At 41.8% G+C, this 21823-nt stretch overlaps 1 protein-coding gene across 2 annotated transcripts in view; it reads right to left on the reverse strand.

The window, feature by feature from the left end:
• Window positions 1-143: 143 nt before the first annotated feature.
• Window positions 144-21823, reverse strand: part of GP6 (glycoprotein VI platelet) — a 28619-nt gene continuing 6939 nt past the window's right edge. For both annotated transcript variants that reach the window (XM_072733940.1, XM_072733985.1), the window contains exons 5-8: window positions 15370-15423; window positions 5413-5472; window positions 2872-2922; window positions 144-2363 (exon numbers count right to left, since the gene is read on the reverse strand). In XM_072733940.1, the coding sequence (XP_072590041.1) occupies window positions 2128-2363; window positions 2872-2922; window positions 5413-5472; window positions 15370-15423 (401 nt within the window). In that variant the 3' untranslated portion in view covers window positions 144-2127. The remainder of the gene's footprint in view (window positions 2364-2871; window positions 2923-5412; window positions 5473-15369; window positions 15424-21823) is intronic.

Below are 21823 nucleotides of genomic sequence, written 5' to 3' on the forward strand. Positions count from 1 at the left end.
CCTTCAGCTTCTATGAAACATGCACAGGTGGTTTACTTACCCCTATTATGGACAGAATGCCTATATCTTGAGTCTAACAAGAGCAATAAAGGTGTGAATGCATTCATGAAGGAGGTTCTTTATTAATGGATTCTGACCAAACATAGACAGAAAAATACTTTATTTGGGGAGAACCTAACACAAAAGGAAAAACGGACAGAAATGTTTGTGATCACATTGGTCTGTTCACCTTGCCAGTCACTGCCCAGTTCTGGCATTCCTTGATCTGTGTGGGTAGCTGCCTGATGGTCTTCCTCAGTATTTCTCCTACCAATCCTACAACAGTTTGTAGCATTCTTAAGTCTTTCAGTGAAGCCCATATATGATCATTTCTTTGCTCTGATCAACTTTTTAGTAATTCCAACCTCAGGGTATTGGGTGGCTCAGTTGGTTAAGCATCTGCCTTCCGGTCAGGTCATATCTCAGAGTCCTGGAACTGAGCCCCACATTGGGCTCCCTGCTCAGCAGGGAGTCTGTTTCTCCCTACCCTCTGCCACTCTCCCTATTTGTGTGTTCTCTCTCTCTCTCTCTCTGTCTGTCTCTGTCTCTCTCCCTCTCTCCCTCTCCCCCTCCAAATACAATCTTTTAAAAAGGTACTTTAAAAAAAATAATCCCAACCTTATAAAAAGCATAGCTCCATGGCATGCACAGCTCTCCCCCCGCCCCTAACCACTTACTTCCTTATGGTATACAGAATCCCAAAAGTCTGTACAACAACTGTAAGAATCACTTTGTTAGGCACTAATTTTTACATTTTTATCCCAGTCATCCTACTTCCCCTTCTTCTTCACTGGGATCCATTGGTTCATCGTTCTCACCAAATACACCACATTCCCAGACCTCCCCTTCAAACCTCCCTTTAACAGGCTCACGTGCCATCATCTCCCCGATGTCCCTGTGTACGGTATGGGCTCCCAGGTTTTCCTACAAGTTTCCTATTTCTCGAGACCTCTTGTTCAGCTGAATATAGGTCTTTCCTAGAGATATTCTCATTCTCATGGTCTGAGGGGTGGTGGGTGCCTTCAGTGGGAGTGGGTAAGGTTGTTAAAAGAAGAAATAGAGGCACATAATTTTTTGAAGGCTAAGAAGGAATTTCAAGGTCTTCTAAGAGTTTCTCAAGTCTCTGCTATTGACACTTGGGGCCAGATAATTTTTTGTTATCTTAAGCATATCAAAAGAATATACTCTTGAGAGAATGCCCTGTGCATTCATAAAATGTTACCCTCTACCTACTAAATCCCAGCACCTCCCTCCCCCAAAAATATCTCCAGGTGCTGGCAAATATCCCTTGAATGCAAATATCCCAATGTTGCCCCTTTTAAGGGAAAAGAAATCGAGTAGCCTCCATGCATCAATTTAGGAATGGATACTCTGCCCATTTTACCTGTGACTTAGAGATTCTGTGAGGGTGGTTATTAACTATAGAGCAAGACAGGAGGAGGATGTGGCCATAAATTGATGAAACCAGAGCCCATGTCTAAGGAAATGGCATTTGGGATCAAAGGGTAAGAGAAAGGTATACTCAGGGTGGGGAGATATGATAGAGCAAGGCCTCAGAACTCACACATGTCACCAAATGTTTCTGGTTAGGAGAGAGGCTGGGCTGATAGGCTCAAGAAATGAATACTAGTCTGAATTAACCAGCTAAGCTATGGGTTAGGTTCGTGGATACACAGAAAAAAAACAAAATACAGGAGCCTACAGGGAACCATGGGAGTGTTTTGTGCAGAGGATAGAACAGGGTCAGCTATGAGGCTTGGGGATACAGAGGTCAATCCATAACATGTATTAGGAAAGGCTGAAGGGGTCAGTATGATGGTTCAGTTAGGTTGCCATAATATCCGTGATGTGCAAGCTATGAGTGAAAGGATGCTGGCATTCATTAGATACTCCCTATCCCAAATGAACAGAGTCCTTGGACAGAAAACCAAATAGACACCAACAACTCCTTTATGGGGCATCACGGAGAAGACCCGTGACCCTCCTTCTCTACAGTCATAACCCCTATCTTCCTGCTCTTATATTCCACACACTCCAAGCATGGTCTTTACACTCCCTACCTCATAAATACAACCAAGCCTTGAAGTTCTAATGGTGGGACCCATGGTTATGACCATCTGGTCGACCCCCATCCTGACGACTGTGTGGTTTCTGGGTCTGTGGGAGGGGTGGGAGTGGCCTGTGGGCAGCTCTGACCCGGAGCAACAGGGGTTTCTTTCTGCTGTGCCAATCTTCTGCCAGAATTCCCACCAGGAGTATTAGAATCACAGCTCCAAGGCATATCCGGACCAGATTGCCCTTAGTGTAGTGCTGGTGAGCAAGACCTGGAAGAACGAAGAAAGACAGGAGCAGGTGACAAAGGCCTATCTCCAGGACCCACTTCAAGGTGCATCTTGAGCTTCTCATAGCCATATCTCTCATTTGAGGTCCTATTATTCTCTGCTATCTAGAATGCCAGTCTCCTTCCTAGAGGGTTCCTCCCCTCCTCACCAAGTATCAGGGCTAGATAAGCCAAATTCTCTAAATATCACTTCCACACACCCTCATGGGCCTCTGATGCAACCCCTCCACACACACACAGACACTACCTGGTTATTTGTCTAATTGCATTAAAAAAACTGTCATAAGGGGCAGATAAAGAGATGGAATTTCTCTTTCCCTGATCCTTTAGAAATTTTCAACCTTCCCACCTGATCTTATTGCCCAGTTCTGAGTTCCAAGTGCTTATATTTACCCTCCCCTTAATATTTTATTACCAGGACCCAAAATCAGAGCTATAGCCTCTGCACAGGGGTGAGAATGAAGAGGGTCCAGAGAGGACCACTTACTCACCAGTTGGAGAGTCTGATCCCTTTGGAGAGACAGTGATAGTCCTAGAAGGCACTGGGAATCAAAAAGGAAAATATAAAGGAGTAAGACCATTTCCCGTAACCCCGTTTCTGCCCCATCCCGAACACGTGCCCTTGTGAGGCAGAATCCCATGACTATAAGAGGAGCATAAACTACAGAGTTGGGCATCTAGATTTCAACCCCAGATCTATCCCTAATTAGATGTGGGGCCTCTCAGAACATAAAGACTCCTAACTCTGGGAAATGAACTAGGGGTGGTGGAAGGGGAGGAGGGCGGGGGGTGGGGGTGAATGGGTGACGGGCACTGAGGGGGACACTTGACGGGATGAGCACTGGGTGTTATTCTGTATGTTGGTAAATTGAACACCAATAAAAAATTAATTTATTAAAAAAAAAAGATGTGGGGCCTCTACCAAATGACTTAACATCTATGAGCCAGTTTTCCCATCTGTAAATGAAAATAATTATAATACATCACAGGTTAATGTGAAATTTAAATCAATAGCAATAATAACAGCACAAGGCACAGTTCTTGACATATGATAAGCATCCCACACGTGGCAGCTTGCATCTCATTCCATAAGTACCTCCAGAGACTTACCAGGTGCTCAGCCATATGCATCAGACAAGTGCATATTTTAATATACTGTGAAATTTGCCATAACAGGCAGTCCATAGGACAGAGGAAGCTATACAACCCAGTGTCATAAAAGGCTTTCCTGAGAGACTGAGGCCATGAGGAAATGGAAGGAAAAACAGAGCAAGTGGCTTGGATGCAGAATCAGGAGAAGATGCCAAGGATCCAGGAGAGCTTCATCTGACTCTGTGTGGCTAAGATTTGCATGAGGAATGAAGACAAGAGGATCAACGGTGTCTGGGATGAGCAGTGGCTGATCTAAGGGCATTGGGCCTAAAAGCATTGAATATCAAGCTAAGAAACCCTGGCTACTCTGACCCAGCAATTGCACTGCTGGGGATTTACCCCAAAGATACAGATGCAATGAAATGCCAGGACACCTGCACCCCAATGTTTATAGCAGCAATGTCCACAATAGCCAAACTGTGGAAGGAGCCTCGATGTCCATCCAAAGATGAATGGATAAAGAAGATGTGGTCTATGTATAAAATGGAATATTAGCCATTAGAAATGACAAATACCCACCATTTGCTTCAACATGGATGGAACTGGAGGGTATTATGCTGAGTGAAGTAAGTCAATCGGAGAAGGACAAACATTATATGTTCTCATTCATTTGGGGAATATAAATAATAGTGAAAGGGAATAGAAGGGAAGGGAGAAGAAATGTGTGGGAAATATCAGAAAGGGAGACAGAACATAAAGACTCCTAACTCTGGGAAATGAACTAGGGGTGGTGGAAGGGGAGGAGGGCGGGAAGTGGGGGTGAATGGGTGATGGGCACTGAGGGGGGCACTTGACGGGATGAGCACTGGGTGGTATTCTGTATGTTGGTAAATTTAACACCAATAAAAAATAAATTTATTATTAAAAGAAAGAAGATGTGGTATATGTATACAATGGAATATTACTCAACCATTAGAAACGACAAATACCCACCATTTGCTTTGACGTGGATGGAACGGGAGGGTATTATGCTGAGTGAAATGAGTCAATCGGAAAAGGACAAACATTATATGGTCTCATTCATTTGGGGAATATAAAAAATAGTGAAAGAGAATAAAGGGGAAAGGAGAAAAATGAGTGGTAAATATCAGAAAGGGAGACAGAACATGAGACTCCTAACTCTGGGAAACGAACTAGGGGTGGTGGAAGGGGAGGTGGGCGGGGGGTGGGGGTGACTGGGTGGCGGGCACTGAGGGGGGCATGTGATGGGATGAGTACTGGGTGTTATTCTATATGTTGGCAAGTTGAACACCAATAAAAAATAAATTTATAAAAAAAAAAATAGAAACCCTGGCTATATCCTAAGGTTGACTGGCAACCCAGAAGTATTTTGAACAGAGGATGGCAAAGAATCTCATCAGGGTTTTAGAATTTGCTGGCATCAGGAATCTAGCAGAAAGCTAGAGTCAGGTGGACCCAGTGGAGATATCAGAACTATCCTCAGGGGACCTGTCAAGGTTTTCTGTCTTGAGGAAAATTGATACTTTTCTAAGAAAAGGAAGGGGAAAGAGAGCTACAGCATGAAGGAAGTATGTTGCACAGAACTGCAGGAGTAAGAGGAGGCAGTGAGCAATAGGGGACAAAGCTTACACACATGGATCAGAGCAAAGTCAGAATAGCAGCGTGTAGGAATGAGCAATGGTCTTTCCCATCAGCCCCTTGGCTCCACCATCTTTGAAATGGCACATTATCCAGAAACCTTATCTGTCTGCACACTCAGAGCCCACCTCCATCCCATCCTTGATCCTCAAACCAAGGACTTTATTTGGAAGAGTCAAGTTATCTCCTGAAGCAGACTTAAAGCCTATGGCCTTAGATGATGAGAAAGAAATCTATCTACATACTCCTTTCTACTGGGTTCCGAGTGCCTGATTACTCACCAATTGTGGAGCTCTTGTTGAGGTGCAAGTTGCTCTGTTTTCTGGAGGCTTCTGGGAATTCTAAGCAAGAGGGTAACGAGAACATGGATAACATCAGATCTTCCCAGTGAGTCCCTACTCTGCATATCCTTTCTGAGCTGTCTGGGCTTCCCAGAACCCCTTTCTCTGGCACACACTGCATGAACACTGAGGAGAGACAAAAGCAGAGGGCTATAAGACATGTTCTCTTCTATCTCTCAGTGGGTGCATAAGAAATGGATCCATTCATCCACTGATGGACATTACATTATTTCCTTTTTGGGGCTACTATGAATAATGTTGCCATGAACATTTATGTACACATTTTTATGAACATGCATTTTTAATTTCTTAATTTGGGGGGAGCATATAGCTACAAGTGGAATAGCTGAGTCCTGTGATAATTTTATGATATGGTCATAGGATATTCTTTTGAGGAAATGCTGAACTGTTTTCCACAGCAGCAACATGATGTTTCATTCCCATCAACAATGTGTGAGGGTTCCAATTTTCCCACATCCTCAACAATACCTGTTGTTGTGCTTAATTATTACTATTATTATTAGTATTAGTATTAGTATTATTGCCATTGTGGTGGGTGTGATGAATTTCATGGTTTGTGACATATCTAAATTTAAAAAATAAGTAGAGGTGCCTTGGTGGTTCAGTTGGTTAAGCATCTACCTTCAGCTCAGATGACGATCCCATGGTAATGGATTGAGCCCTGAATCCAAGCCCCTGCTCAGTGGGGACTCTATCTCCCTCTTCATCTCCCTCTGTGATCTCTCTGTCTCTCATTCTCAAAGTGAATCAGTATATCTGTACAAGCTCAGTGGTTTATGCCATCTTCTGAGTGTAAGAGGCTCACCTCCTTACTAAGGCCATTTTCTTAACCAGGGACTGCCCTGGTTACATGGACACCAAAACATTTCCTAAAAACCTTCAACTTATAAATATGTAGCTCCTATCAAGAGTGGGGACTATCTTGGTGGGCCTTTTTATGGTAAAACCAAGTCATCAAAGCCTACCTATCTGTGGTATAATAAGAGCTTGCATATTATTTGTTCTCTGTTATTTCTCTTCCTGTAAGTCTCATTTATAAATTTTGTTTGAGGGGCACCTGGATGTCTCAGTCCATTAAGTGTCCACCTCTTGGTTTCCATCAGGTGATGATCTCAGGGTTATGATATTGAGCCCTGTGTGGATCCACACTGACCAGGAAGCCTGCTTAAGATTCTCTCTCTCCCTCTGCCCCTACCCACATCACATGCATGCATTTCTCTTCTCTCACTCTCTCAAAAATAATAATAATAAATAAATAAATTTTTGTTTTGAATTTAGATTAAACATGAGATGGTACATGTAAACCATGGAATACCACTCAGCCAAAAAAGGAATACATTATCGATACACACAATAACTTGGATGGATCTCAAGGGCATTGCGCTGAATGAGAAAACCCATCTCAAAAAACACGCTAGGTGAATCTTTCCACTGATATATATAACACTGTGAAAATGACAAAATTAAATAAAGAACAATTAATACTTGTCAGGAGGTAGGAACTGTAGGAGAGGAGAGGGTAGATGTAACTATAAAGGGGTATCCTGAGGGTAATGCTGTGGGGATGGAGTAGTGGAGGAAAGTAGTGGTTACATGGATCTACACATGTGATAAATTGCCATGGAACTAAATACAGAAGATAGCGGAAGAGTAGAGGTCCTCAACTCACCTGGTCCCACCAACTTACCTAGATAACTTTCAAAACATCCTAAACACCTACAAATTCTACCTGAGATTTAAAGAGAGAACAGCTCGAATGCTACAGAGAGAAGGGTTTTCACTTCTAGCAAGGTAGGAAGGCGGAAAAATACATAATACATAAATACATAAATAAATAAGAATCAAGCGGGGGAGGGGCACCATGAAGAGCCAGGCTAAAGTAAACCTGGGCAGCCAAAGCTTCCAGGACAGGAGGACAGGAAAGCCCAGCCCTGGAGAAGCAGATATTTTAAAAATCTGCACTGGATTCTTCCCAGACAGAAACGTGTTTAGCAGGAAAATCGGGCAGAATTACAATAGAAGCAGTGAAGCCTTCAGTTTCCCAGAGCCACTAATAGCACTGCGCCCAGGGAAAGTGCACCACAAAATATGGACTGATCTCGGTAAAGACCTGGAGCGCACAGCCCACCCGACGTTTGGGAGAAGCCACTTGGTTAGGTGGGCGGCTCCAGACGGAGGTGTCTGTGCCCTGCTGCCTTCGGGAGCCACGCACCCCGGGAGCGGGATTCCAGCAGCACAGGCCCTGACCCCAGGGCACAAAGCCGACAAAGCCCATGATCCTGTGTTCCCCCAGGGACAGGTGGAAGCGAGGAGGGCACAGGACATTGAGAACTCTCCTGCCACTGGGTGCCCTGCAAGCTGTGCCAGGATCAGAGCACCCGCTCCGGCCCCTGGAGCATCTAGGCCAGTGTGGACTGGGAGGTGGTCCTCATTAGTTTCTAGTCTTCATTAGTTACTAGTGAGGAGCTGACTCCAGAGCTGGAAATCTGGCCGCTGCCGTTGTTGTTTTTTCCTCCTTGTTTCTCCATGTGCCTGGGAGAGACGGGGTCACCAGGGAACAAAGACCTCAAGGATAAACATCTCCCACTGAGCCAGGCATCTCCAGGCACACACGCCTAAGAATCAGCACAGCAGACCCCTCCCCCAGAAGACCAGCTGGAAGAACAGGGGAAGAGCAAGTTCTTCACCAAGCAGCTCTGGAAAGCTCCAGGGGAAGTTGAGGGATTTATAGTATATAGAACTAGAGTACCTTTCCTTTTTCCTCCTTTTCCAGTACAACTCATTTTTATATCAGTCTAAATATTTCCAATATTTTTTCTCTTTTCCCTCCTTAACTACAATATTTTACCACCTCTTCATTTTTAAGTTTCTTCCTTTTTGACTTTCATATTTCTACAATTACATGTCTTAAATATTTTTTCCACTTCTAGATTCCCTTCAACATACTCAATTTAATTTTGGGAAATATACGAGATATGGCTTTTTGTTTTGTGTTTTTGTTTTCTCTGCCTCATTTGGTTCTACAATGCTGGAAGTTAATACCTTCTAAAACATGACCACATGCACCCAGAAACAAGTGGTATACCATGATGGTTCATTCTGCGAGATTATATTCTCTCTTCATTCCCATTCTGCCCCCCTCTTTTATCTCCTATATGTTTTGGTGGTCAATGTTGGGGCTTCCTAAAAGTATTGCTGGTTTATACACATTTGGGACTGAGCATCTTCTAACAAATAGAACTTAATACACTCAGAACCAAGAGGATCACCCTCTAGGACCCGTCAGGTAGACTACATTCTCCCTCCACTACAACTTCTCCACCACCACCATCTCCCAGTCTCCTTTTTTTTTCTTTTTTTTTTTTTCCTCTTTACTTTGGTCTTTTTTTTTCTCTTCTTTTTTTCTTTTTTCTTTTTTTACGACTTCTTTGGGATTCTTGTCCTTTTTTTTTTTTTTTTTTTACTACTGTGTTTTAAAATTTCTTTTTCACCTTAGTGGTCCTGTTGCTTTATTTTGTCCTGATCTTCGTTTTCATTTTCTGGTCTTTGACCTTGTCAGAATCATCTAGGGTGAAATTTAGTTAGCTTGTGCTTGATATTCTTGACTCAGCCGGCTCATACAGTCACTCTGCACTGAGCAAAATGACTTGTGGTGAATTCTTCCTTCTAAAGAAAGAAGCAGAAACAGTACTCTCTGCCACAGAGTAACAGAATTTGGATTACAATTTGATGTCAGAAAGCCAATTCAGAAGCACAACTATAGCTACTGATGGCTCTGGAAAAAAAGCATAAAGGATTCTAGAGACTTCATGACTGCAGAAGTTTGATCTAATCAGGCCAAAATTAAAAATCAATTAAATGCAAACCAAACTGGAGGTCCTAATGATGAGGGTTAATGAGGTGGAGGAAAGTGTGAGCAACATAGAAGACAAGTTGATGGCAAGGAGGGAAGCTGAAGAAAAAAGAGAGAACCAAGTAAGAGACCAAGAGGAAAGGTTAAGGGAAATAAATGACAGCCTCAGAAGAAAGAATCTACTTATAATTGGGGTTCCAGGAAACGCCAAGGGGCCACAGGGCCAGAAAGCGTATTTGAACAAATCATAGCTGAGAAATTCCCTAATTTGGGGTGGGAAACAGGCATGCAGATCCAGGAGATAGGTTCCCCCCACACACAAATCAATAAAAACCATTCAACACATCGACATTTAATAGTAAAACTTGCAAATTTCAAAGATAAAGAGAAAATCTTTAAAGCAGTGAGAGATAAGAGATTCTTAACTTATATGGGAGAAATATCAGATTAACATCAGACCTCTCCACAGAGACCTGGCAGGTCAGAAAGGGCTGGCAGGATATATTCAAGGTACTAAATGAGAAAAACATGCAACCAAGAATACTATATCCACCAAGGCTCTCATTCAAAATAGAAGGAGAGATAAAGATATTCCAGGATAGGCAGAAACTGAAAGGATATGTGACCACCAAACCAGCTCTGCAAGAACTATTAAGGGGGACCCTGTAAAAGAAAGAGGAAGCCCAAAGAAATAATCCACAAAAACAGGGACTGAATAGGTATTACGAAGACATTAAATTCATATCTTTCAATAGTTACTCTGAATGTGAATGGGCTAAATGACCCCATCAAAAGATGCAGGGCTTCAGACTGGATAAAAAAGCAAGACCCATTTATTTGCTGTCTACAGGAGACTCAATTAGACCTAAGTATACCTCCAGCCTGAAAATGAAAGGTTGGAGAACCATTTACCATTCAAATGGTCCTCACAAGAAAGCAATCCTCATATCAGATGAATTAAAGTTTATCCAAAAGACTATAGTGGGAGATGAAGAGGGACACTATATCATACTTAAAGGGTCTATCCAACAAGAAGATCTAACAATCATGAGTATTTATGCCCCTAATGTGGGAGCTGCCAAGTATAGCAATCAACTAATAACCAAAATAAAGGCATACTTAGATAATAATACACTAATAGTAGGAGACTTCAACATGGCACTTTCTGCAAATGACAGATATTCTAGTACAACATCACCAAAGAAACAAAGGCTTTAAATGATACACTGAAGCAGATGATTTCACAGCTATATACAGAACTTTGCATCTGAACGCAACTGAATACACATTGTTCTCAACTGCACATGGAACATTCTCCAGAATAGACAGGGTCACAAGTCAGGTCTCAACTGATACCAAAAGATTGGGATTGTCCCCGGCATATTTCAGACCACAATGCTTTGAAACTAGAACTCAATAACAAGAGGAAATTTGGAAGAAACTCAAGCACTTAAAAGTTAAAGAGCATCTTACTAAAAGATGAATGAGTCAACCAAGAAATTAGAGAAGGATTAAAAAGATTCATGGAAACTAATGAAAATGTAGATACAGCCATTCAAAATATTTGGGATATGGCTAAATCATTCCTAAGAGGGAAATACATCGCAATACAAGCATCCCTCAAAAATTGGAAAAAACTCAAATACACAAGCTGACCTCGTAGCTAAAGGAACTAGAGAAAGAACAGCAAATAAAATTTATGCCAAGCAGAAGAACAGAGATAATAAAGATTCAAGCAGAACTCAATGAAAATGAGACAGGAAGAACTGTAGAACAGATCGACCAAACCAAGAGTTGGTCTTCGAAAGAATTAGAAAGATAGATAAGCCATTAACCAGCTTTATTTAAAAGAAAAAAGACTCGAATTAATAAAATCATGAATGAAAGAGGAGAGATCACAACCAATACCAAGAAAATACAAACTATTTTAAAACGTATTATGAGCAGCTATATGCCAATATATTACGCAATCTAGAAGAAATGGAAACATTTCTGGAAAACTACAAACTACCAAACTGGAACAACAAAAAATAGAAAACACGAACAGGCCAATAACCAGGGGGGAAATTGAAGCAGTCATCAAAAACCTCCCAAGACACAAAAGTCCAGAGCCAGATGGCTTCCCAGAGAATTCTTTCAAACATTTAAAGAAGAAACCATACCTATTCTACTAAAGCTGTTCGGAAAGATAGAAAGGGATGAAATACTTCCAAACTCGTTCTATGAGGCCAGCATCACCTTAATCCCAAAACCAGACAAAGACCCACCAAAAAGCAGAATTATAGGCCAATATCCCTGATGAACACAGCTGCAAAAAATTCTCAACAAGATACTAGCCAGTAGGATCCAACAGTACATTAAGAAGATTATTCACCATCACCAAGTGGGATTTATCCCTGGGATGCAAGGCTGGTTCAACACTCGTAAAGCAATCAATGTGATAGATCACAACAGATGATATCAACAAGAGAAAAAAAACAAGAACCATATGATCCTCTCACTAGATGCAGAGACAGCAGTTGACAAAATATAGCATCCTTTCCTGATCAAAACTCTTCAGAGTGTAGGGATAGAGGGAACATTCCTCAGAATCTTAAAATCAAAGGCATTCAAATTGACAAAGAAGAAGTCAAACTCTCTCTCTTCGCAGATAACCTAATACTCTACCTAGAAAACCCAAAAGACTCCACCCCAAGATTGCTAGAACTCATACAGCAATTCAGCAGTGTGGCAGGATATAAAATCAATGCCCAGAAATCAGTGGCATTTCTATACACTAACAATGAGACTGAAGAAAGAGAAATTAAGGAGTCAAACCCATTTACAATTGCACCAAAAAGCATACCTAGGAATAAACCTAACTAAAGAGGTAAAGGATCTATACCCTAAAAACTACAGAACACTTCTGAAAGAGATTGAAGAAGACACAAAGAGATGGAAAAATATTCCATGCTTATGGATTGGAAGAATTAACATTGTGAAAATATCAATGTTACCCAGGGCAATTGACACATTTAATGCAATCCCTATCAAAATACCATTGGCTTTCTTCAGAGTGTTGGAATAAATCATCTTCAGATTTGTGTGGAGTCAGAGAATACTCTGAATAGCCAGGGCAATATTAAAAAAGAAAACCAGGGATCCCTGGGTGGCGCAGCGGTTTGGCGCCTTCCTTTGGCCCAGGGCGTAATCCTGGAGACCCGGGACCGAATCCCACGTCGGGCTCCCGGTGCATGGAGCCTGCTTCTCCTCCCTCTGCCTGTGTCTCTGCCTCTCTCTCTCTCTCTCTCTCTCTCTCTCTCTCTCTCTCTCTCTGTGACTATCATAAATAAATTAAAATAAAATAAAATTCTTTAAAAAAAAAAAAAAAGAAAAAGAAAACCAGAGCCAGGGGCATCAAAATGGCAGATTTCAGGTTGTACAACAAAGCTGTGGTCACCAAGACTGTGGTACTGGCACAGAAACAGACACATAGATCAATGGAACAGAATAGAGAATCCAGAAGTCGACCCTCAACTCTATGGTCAACTAATATTCGACAAAGCAGGAAAGACTATCCACTGGAAAAAGGATAGTCTCTTCAATAAATGGTGCTGGGAAAATTGGACAGCCACATGCAGAAGAATGAAACTAGACCATTCTCTTACACCATACACAATGATAAACTCAAAATGGATGAAATATCTTAATGTGAGACAAGAATCCATCAAAATATTAAAGGAGAACACAGGCAACACCCTTTTTGAATTGGGTCACAGCAACTTCTTGCAAGAACATCTATGAAGGCAAGGAAACCAACAGTGAACTATTGAGACTTAATCAAGATAAAAAGCTTCTGCACAGCAAAAGAAACAGGCAACAAAACTAAAAGACAACCTACAGAATGGGAGAAGATATTTGCAAATGACCTATCAGATAAAGGGCTAGTATCCAAGATCTATAAAGAACTCATTAAACTCAACAGCAAAGAAACAAACAATACAATCATGAAATGGGCAAAAGAGATGATCTGAAATCTCACAGAGGAAGACATAGACATGGCCAACAAGCACAAAAGAAAATGCTCTGCATCACGGGCCATCAGGGAAATACAAATAAAACCACAATGAGATACCACCTCACACCAGTGAGAATGGGGAAAATTAACAAGGCAGGAAACAACAAATGTTGGAGAATATGTGGAGAAAGGGGAGCCCTCTTGCACTGTTGATGGGAATGTGAACTGGTGCAGCCACTCTGGAGAACTGCGTGGAGGTTCCTCAAAGAGTTAAAAATAGATCTGCCCTATGACCCAGCAATTGCACTGCTGGGGATTTACCCCAAAGATACAGATGCAGTGAAACGCCAGAACACCTGCACCCTGGTGTTTATAGCAGCAATGTCCACAGTAGCCAAACTGTCGAAGGAGCCTCAGTGTCCATCGAAAGATGAATGGATAAAGAAGATGTGGTCTATGTATACAGTGGAATATTACTCAGCCATTAGAAATGACAAATACCCACCATTGCTTCGACGTGGATGGAACTGGCGGGTATTACGCTGAGTGAAATAAGTCAATCAGAGGACAAACACTATATGGTCTCATTCATTTGGGGAATATAAAAAATAGCGAAAGAGAATAAAGGGGAAAGGAGAGAAAATGAGTGGGAAATATCAGTGAGGATGACACAACATGAGAGACTCCTAGCTCTGGGAAGCGAACAAGGCTGGTGGAATTGGAGGTGGGTGGGGATTTGGGGTGACTGGGTGATGGGCACTGGAGGGGCACTTGACAGAATGATCACTGGGTGATATGCTATATGTTGGCAAATTGAACTCCAATAAAAATGGGGTGGTGGAAAGGGATTTGGTGGGGGATTGGGGTGACTGCATGATGGGCACTGAGGGGGTCCCTGAGGGGAGCACTTGATGGGATGAGCACTGGGTGTTACGCTATATGTTGGCAAATCGAACTCCAATAAAAAATGTGCAACGAAATAAATAAAATAAAATGGGTAAAGTCTTCAAAAAATAAATAAAATAAAATTCCAATGAGAATTACATGCACACACATGTGGGTGCGTGCATACACATACACACATATAGTGTGCCTCGTTTGGCATGACAGCCCCCATACTGCCCTCAGCCACACATGTCTGCACATTCTTGTCCAACTTGGCTCTTTTCAACATGCTTCTGTTCCTGTGTTAGAGATGCCACAGACCAATGCCCAATTTCTTAAGGCGCAGGCTGGTATCCAACACATGAAATCAACTGAGATGCCTTGAAGATGGGAGAAAATGATGGCTCACACAAAATTTTGTGCAGTCCTTCTCAAAGTGACATCCCCAGATCAGCAGCATCAGTGTCACCTGGAAACTTGTTAAAAATAAACATCACTGGACCCCACCGCAGACCTTCTGAATCAGGAATTATTGGGATCCAGAGCCTCAGCTCCCCCTCCAATGTTTTTAGAGCCACTGGCCAATGGAATCAGAAACTCAAAAATAAGAGTCCAGGAATCTACAATCTTATAAGTGACTCAGATTATTCTTTTCCACATTAGACATTATAAACCATGACCCTAAGGCTGGATAGAAATGGGGATGTAGGGATCCCTGGGTGGCGCAGCAGTTTGGCGCCTGCCTTTGGCCCAGGGCGCGATCCTGGAGACCCGGGATTGAATCCCACGTCGGGCTTCCGGTGCATGGAGCCTGCTTCTCCCTCTGCCTGTGTCTCTGTCTCTGTCTCTGTCTCTCTCTCTCTCTCTCTCTCTGTGTGTGTGTGTGTGTGTGTGTGTGTGTGTGACTATCATAAATAAATAAAAATTTTAAAAAAATAAATTGGGATGTAGAGCAGCATAGTAATGTCTAATATCATTATACCCACCTTATTTACAGGCATAAATCAGTGATTTTTTAAATAAATCAAATTTGTGAAAGAGACAAGTGAATTAAATTGAGAAGTCTAGATAAAGGGGGGAAAGAAAAAAAGGGTCTATGGGTCTATATCCCAGACACCAGGATGAACCCTCCAGAATTTACCTGTCACAGAGGAAGGTGGTTCTCTGGATAACAAACTGGGGGTCACAGAAGTCCCTGGGAAATCAGAAAAAAAGAGAATTCTGTGCTCTCTGGGCTTTGGGTCCTGGGAAAATAATAAAGCATTTCTGCGACCCACTTTCCTCACCTAGAAAATGAATCCAAAGAAGCTCACATTGCTAGACTGTCATGGGTGTTAAATAGCACACCTAGCACATTCTGGAACTAATTAATAATGATGGGCTTTGTAGCTGCCTCCCTGCTTTTCGAACCTCAGCTCTGCCCTTTTCTAGATCTCTGTGACCTGCACCTTACATTGCCCCTAGTAGCAAAACCGGCTCTTAAATCCTAGAAAGCAGATAGGGGGCAGAAGCTGGGAGATACATGCATTCGTGTAAGAAAACACAGCCCTTTTCTGCCCCCACCACCCTACCAACCTCATTTCACCCCAGGACATTTGCTCATACAGTTCTGAACACCTGCAACTCATCCCACTACTCCACCCAACTGGTTACCTCTTATTCTGCCCTAAGATATAGGTCAAACATTGACTGCTCAGAGAAGTCTCCCCAGATTGTCTCCCCTTCTCAGTTCTAACAGCACTATATACTTCCAATTCGTAATGCATATCAGAGCAACAACTATATAGGTGTTGGATATGTCCTTAAGACTGTTTGCTCTAATTACTATATGTATGCATTATGTGTATATACGTGTGTATGTGTGCATAAAGGAAAAGATACCACAGAGAGAGAGAGAGAGAGTTTCAAGCAGTTGGCAGCAAAGCACAGCCATAACATAGGCATGTTTTAAATATACTCAGTGAAAGAAGCAATAAGTGAGCAGGGACCAAAAAAAAAAAAAAAAGACAAATCTATAGAGCAGGAGAATTAGTGGTGTTCTTGGGCTGGAGGGAGTGGGAGGGAGTGGCTGTATATGGACAATGAAGTATATTATAGGGTGGTAGAAATGTTCCATAAGTGGATTGTGGTGGGGACCACACAACTCTGTAAATGTACTAAAAACTGACTTGTACACTTAAAACAGGTGACTATATGTTAAGCTCCTACTATATGTGAGGAATTATTGTTGGTTTGAGGGATACAGCAGAAAAGAAAATCAACACAAATGTCTGTCCTTCTGGAACTTACATTCCAGGGTGCAGGGGGCAGACAGATGATAAACACCATAAATCAGTACAATGTATGCATAGCCCTTAGGTGCTTTGGAGAAAAATTAGGCAAACAAGGTGGCAGAGAGCATCAGAGACACAAGAATGTGACCTTTGATTGAAGACCTGATGGAAGCAATGGATTGAGCCATAAGAAGATCTGGAGAAAGCATCCCAGCAAATGCAAGGTCTCTGAGGACCTAGTGAGACTGCATATTCAAGGAAAAGCAAGATGGGATGCAGTCAATAATATCGGAACCACTTTGTATGGTCACAGATGGTAACTGAGCTTATTGTGGTAACCATTTCATAAATGTATATAAATATCAAATCAGGGTGCCTGGGTGGCTCAGTAACTTGGGCATCCACCCTCAGCTCAGGTCATGATCCCAGGGTCCTGGGATCCGGTCCTGCATCATGCTCGCTGCTCAGTGGGGTGTCTGCTTCTCCCTCTGCCCCTCACCCTGCTTGTGCTCTCTCTTGCTCCCTCTCTGTGTCTCTCAAATAAATAGATAAAATCTTTGATATATATATATCATATTGATATATATATATATATAATCACTATGCTGTACACCTGAAACTAATACAACATTGTATGTCAATTAGTCTTCAACTCAAAAAGGAGGGAAAGCAAGATACTGACGTATCTGAGGCAGACTGGGTGAGGGTGGAGCATCGGGTCAAGTGATGATGGGTGAAGGAGGGGTTTGATGAGGAGTGAGGAGGGAGTGCTATGGGCTTTGAGCAAGGGTATGAAATTATCTGATTTTAACCTTTTCTTTTTTAAGATTTTATTTATTTATTCATAAGAGACACAGAGAGAGAGGCAGAGACATAGGCTGAGGGAGAAGCAGGCTCCCCATGGGGAGCCCGATATAGGACTCAATCCTGGGACTGGGGGATCATGACCTGAACCAAAGGCAGACTCAACCTTTGAGCCACCCAGGTGCCCTGATTTTAACCTTTTTTAAAAGGATTTCTCTTGCCGTAGTTTTGCAAACATTCTAAAGGGGGGCAAAGGTATCAAGTCTTATAAACTTCCAACCAGTAGATAATTGAGTCCTGAAGATTAATGCACAACACTATATTACAGACTCGAAAGTTGCCAAAAGACCAGATATTTAGTGTTCTCACCACAAAAAAGCAATGGCAATTAATGTGATGTGGTGGAGGTGTTAGCTAATGCAATAATGGTAATTGTGTTGCAATATATAAATGTATCAAATCAACATGGGCTACATCTTAAATTTATACAATGCCATGTGTCAATTATATCTCAATTAATTTTCTTTTTATTTAAATTCAATTTGCCAACATACAATATAACACCCAGTGCTCATCCCATCAAGTGCCCTCCTTAGTGCCTGTCACCCAGTTACCCCATCCCCCCACCCGCCTCCCCTTCTGCAACCCTTTGTTTGTTTCCCAGAATTAGGAGTCTCTAATGGTTTGTCTACCTCTCTAATTCTTCCCACTCAGTTACCCTCCTTTCCCTTATAATCCCTTTCAGTATTCCTTATTTTCCACATATGAGTGAAACCATATGATGATTGTCCTTTAAAAAATTGAAAGGGATTTACCCCAAAGATACTGATGCAGTGAAACGCCGGGACACCTGCACCCCAATGTTTATAGCAGCAATGTCCCCAATAGCCAAACTGTGGAAGGAGCCTCGGTGTCCATCAAAAGATGAATGGATAAAGAGGATGTGGTTATACGTATACAATGGAATATTCCTCAGCCATTAGAAATGACAAATACCCACCATTTGCTTCAACGTGGATGGAACTGGAGGGTATTATGCTGAGTGAATTAAGTCAATCGGAAAAGGACAATCATTATATGGTCTCGTTCATTTGGGGAATATAAAAAATAACGAAAGGGAATAAAGTGGAAAGGAGAGAAAATGAGTGAAAATATCAGTGAGGGTGACAAAACATGAGAGACACCTAACTCTGGGAAATGAACAAGGAGTAATGGAAGGGGAGATAGGCGGGGGGTGGGGTGACTGGGTGATGAGCACTGAGGGGGGCACTTGGCGAGATGAGCACTGGGTGTTATGCTATATGTTGGCAAATTGAACTCCAATAAAAAATTTTTAAAAAGAAAATATTGGGATCCCTGGGTGCCGCAGCGGTTTGGCACCTGCCTTTGGCCCAGGGCGCGATCCTGGAGACCCAGGATCAATTCCCACGTCGGGCTCCCGGTGCATGGAGCCTGCTTCTCCTCCCTCTGCCTGTGTCTCTGCCTCTCTCTCTCTCTCTCTCTCTGTGTGTGTGTGTGTGAGACTATCATAAATAAATAAAAAAATTTTTTTAAAAAGAAGAAAATATCAGTGAGGATGACAGAACATGATAGACTCCTAACTGGGAAATGAACAAGGGGTAGTGGAATAGGGGGTGGGTGGGGGTGAGGGATTGGGGTGACAAGGTAAGGGGCCCTGAGGGGGGCACTTGGCAGGATGAGCACTGGCATATAGTGCTCTATATCTATATAGCACTAGCTATATCTATATATATCTATATATATATCTAATATCTATCTATCTATATATATATATATATCTATATCTATATGCACTAGCATATAGATATGCTATATGTTGGCAAATTGAACTCCAATTTTAAAAAAATGGCAAGGGTGGATACAGAGAGACCAGTATGGAGTAACCCAGTTCTAGGTGATAGATGGTAGAGCCATAAAGAGAAGTTGTCAGATTGGGGACAGGTTTCAAAGATGTAGGAAGCATGAGGTAGGCAAAGATACCAAGGTTTATGAGAAAATGCCCCTGAGTATTATAGCAGAAAAATGTGTCTTTTTTTAATTTTCGTGTTATTTTTAAGTGTACGTTAAATGTACCATCTCAAACATTTAAGCATACAGTTCAGTAGTACAAAGTACATTCACATTGTTGTGCAAGAAATCTCAAAACTTTTTCATCTGCAAAACTGAAATTCTGTGCCTATTAAAAGCTAGTTTCCCTTCTCCCCTTTCCCAGCCATTAGCAACCCCCTCTCTACTCTCTGCCTCTATAATTTTGACTCCTTTCAAATGCCTCATATGAGTGGAATCAGACAGTAGATGTCCTTTTGTGACCAGCTTATTTTATATATTGTAACGTCCTACAGGTTCATACATACTGTAGGACACAACAGGATTGCCTTCCTTTTAGGGCTGCATAAAATTCCATTGTGTATATGCACTACATTTTCTCTATGAACTGTGCTGTCCTCTTTTGAAAGACGTATGCTTTAAGAATGAAAGATTGATACCACTTCCATTTGAACAAACCTCAAAAACATTAGCTAAGTGAAAGAAGCTGGTCACAAAAGACTCCATATATGTGAAATTCCCCAAAGAGGCAATTTTTTAAAGATTTATTTATTTATTCATAAGAGACACAGAGAGAGAGGCAGAGACACAGGCAGAGAGAGAAGCAGGCTCCCCGCAGGGAGCCCAATGCAGGACTCGATCCCAAATCCTGGGACCATCCTCTGAGCCAAAGACAGATGTTCAATTACCAAGCCACCCAGGCATTCCCCCCAAAAGGGGCAAGTTTATAGAAATAGAAGGTAGTTTGTGCTTAAATGGAAAATGGCTGCAAACAAGCACTAGACCCTTTGGAGGTGATGGAAGTGGGCTGAGTTGTGGTGAAGGTTGCACAATTCTTTGAATTCACTAAAAACCATGAACACTTGAAGTGGGTAACCTTGTAGGTATAGAAACCTTTATACCTGAATAAAAGTTGCTTTGAAAACAAAGAATGGATGGGGCATCTGGGTGTCTCAGTGGTTGAGCATCTGCCTTTGGCTCAGGTCGTGATCCCGGGGTCCTGGGATCAAGTCTCGCATCAGGTTACCCACAGGGAATCTGCTTCTCCCTTTGCCTGTCTTTGTCTCTCTCTATATATGTCTCTCATGAACAAATAAATAAAATCTTAACAAAAATAAAAAATAAAAACAAAGAATGGAAGGCAATTTCTAGTGAATAATGACCTCACTAGCTAGATTTCAATGAAAAAAGTCTGAATACAAGTACATTTTCATTTTACCCTGTACTGTATTAATCCACTGAAGACCAAAAGAATACAAATTTTCCATTTGCTAGTGGTTAGAGTTGTTAGTTTTTTGTATATTGAGGCATTTCGTTTTTTTAAATATTTTATTTAAAAGGGGAAAAGTGGGAGGGAGAGGAAGAGGGAAAGAAGCCTGAGCAGCCTCCATGCTGAGCATACAGCCCCACGCAGGGCTCCATCTCATGACCCTGAGATCATGACCTGAGCCAAAACCAAGAGTCCAATGGTTAACCTGGTGCCTCTGTTAAGGCATTTTAAATAGTTCTGTTGTGGGGGTACCTGGGTGGCTCAGTCAGAAGAGCATGCAACTCTTGATCTCAGGGTCATGAGCTCAAGCCCCACAATGGGTGTAGAGATTATAAAAAATAAATAAATAAACTTTGCAGCCCCAGTGTGATGCAGTGGGTTGAGCATCCAACTCTTAGTTTCAGCTCAGGTCATGATCAGATCAGGCTCCACATGAGGGGTTCCATGCTCAGCACAGAGTCTGCTAAAGTTTCTCCCTTCCTCTCCCTTTGCCCTTCCCTCTTCTCTCTCTTATAAATAAATAAATATTTAAAAAAAAATAAAATACACTGAGGGGGGCACTTGATGGGATGAGCACTGGGTGTTATACTATATGTTGGCAAATCGAACTCCAACAAAAATATATTTTAAAAAAAAGAAATTGGGGAAGAAAACTAAAAAATAATCAATCAAAATAAAATAAAATAATCTTTAATTCAGTTGCTCCAGTACTTGTGAAGGCACATAACAGTAAAAAAACAGTTAACAGAAAACATCAACAATGATTTTTAAATTATGTCAGTTGATATAAAGGATTTAGCAGCAAGCTTTGTTGTAGAGATACTTTGTACTTAGACTACTACAAATAAGAAAGACAGAATGTATGTTGGTGGTATAAAGAGAGTCAAAGTTTCCTTCCTATTATGGCATTTTTAAAGTAATTTCCATAAATTTTTTGCTGCTTTTTGTTTGTTTGAAAACCTAGACAAGACACAAAACATTATCCCTGGTATTAAGAATTATTTTTTCTAAGAACACCTGAGTGGCTCAGTGGTTGAGCATCTGCCTTCGGCCCAGGCCATGATCCCGGAGTGCCGGGATCGAGTCCCACATCGGGCTCCCTGCATGGAGCCCGCTTTTCCTTCTGCCTGTGTTTCTGCCTCTCTCTGTGTCTCTCATGAATAAATAATTAAATATTTTTT

Source organism: Vulpes vulpes, chromosome 1 (genome assembly GCF_048418805.1).
Source record: "Vulpes vulpes isolate BD-2025 chromosome 1, VulVul3, whole genome shotgun sequence".
In the NCBI taxonomy this organism is placed as follows: Eukaryota; Metazoa; Chordata; class Mammalia; order Carnivora; family Canidae; genus Vulpes; species Vulpes vulpes.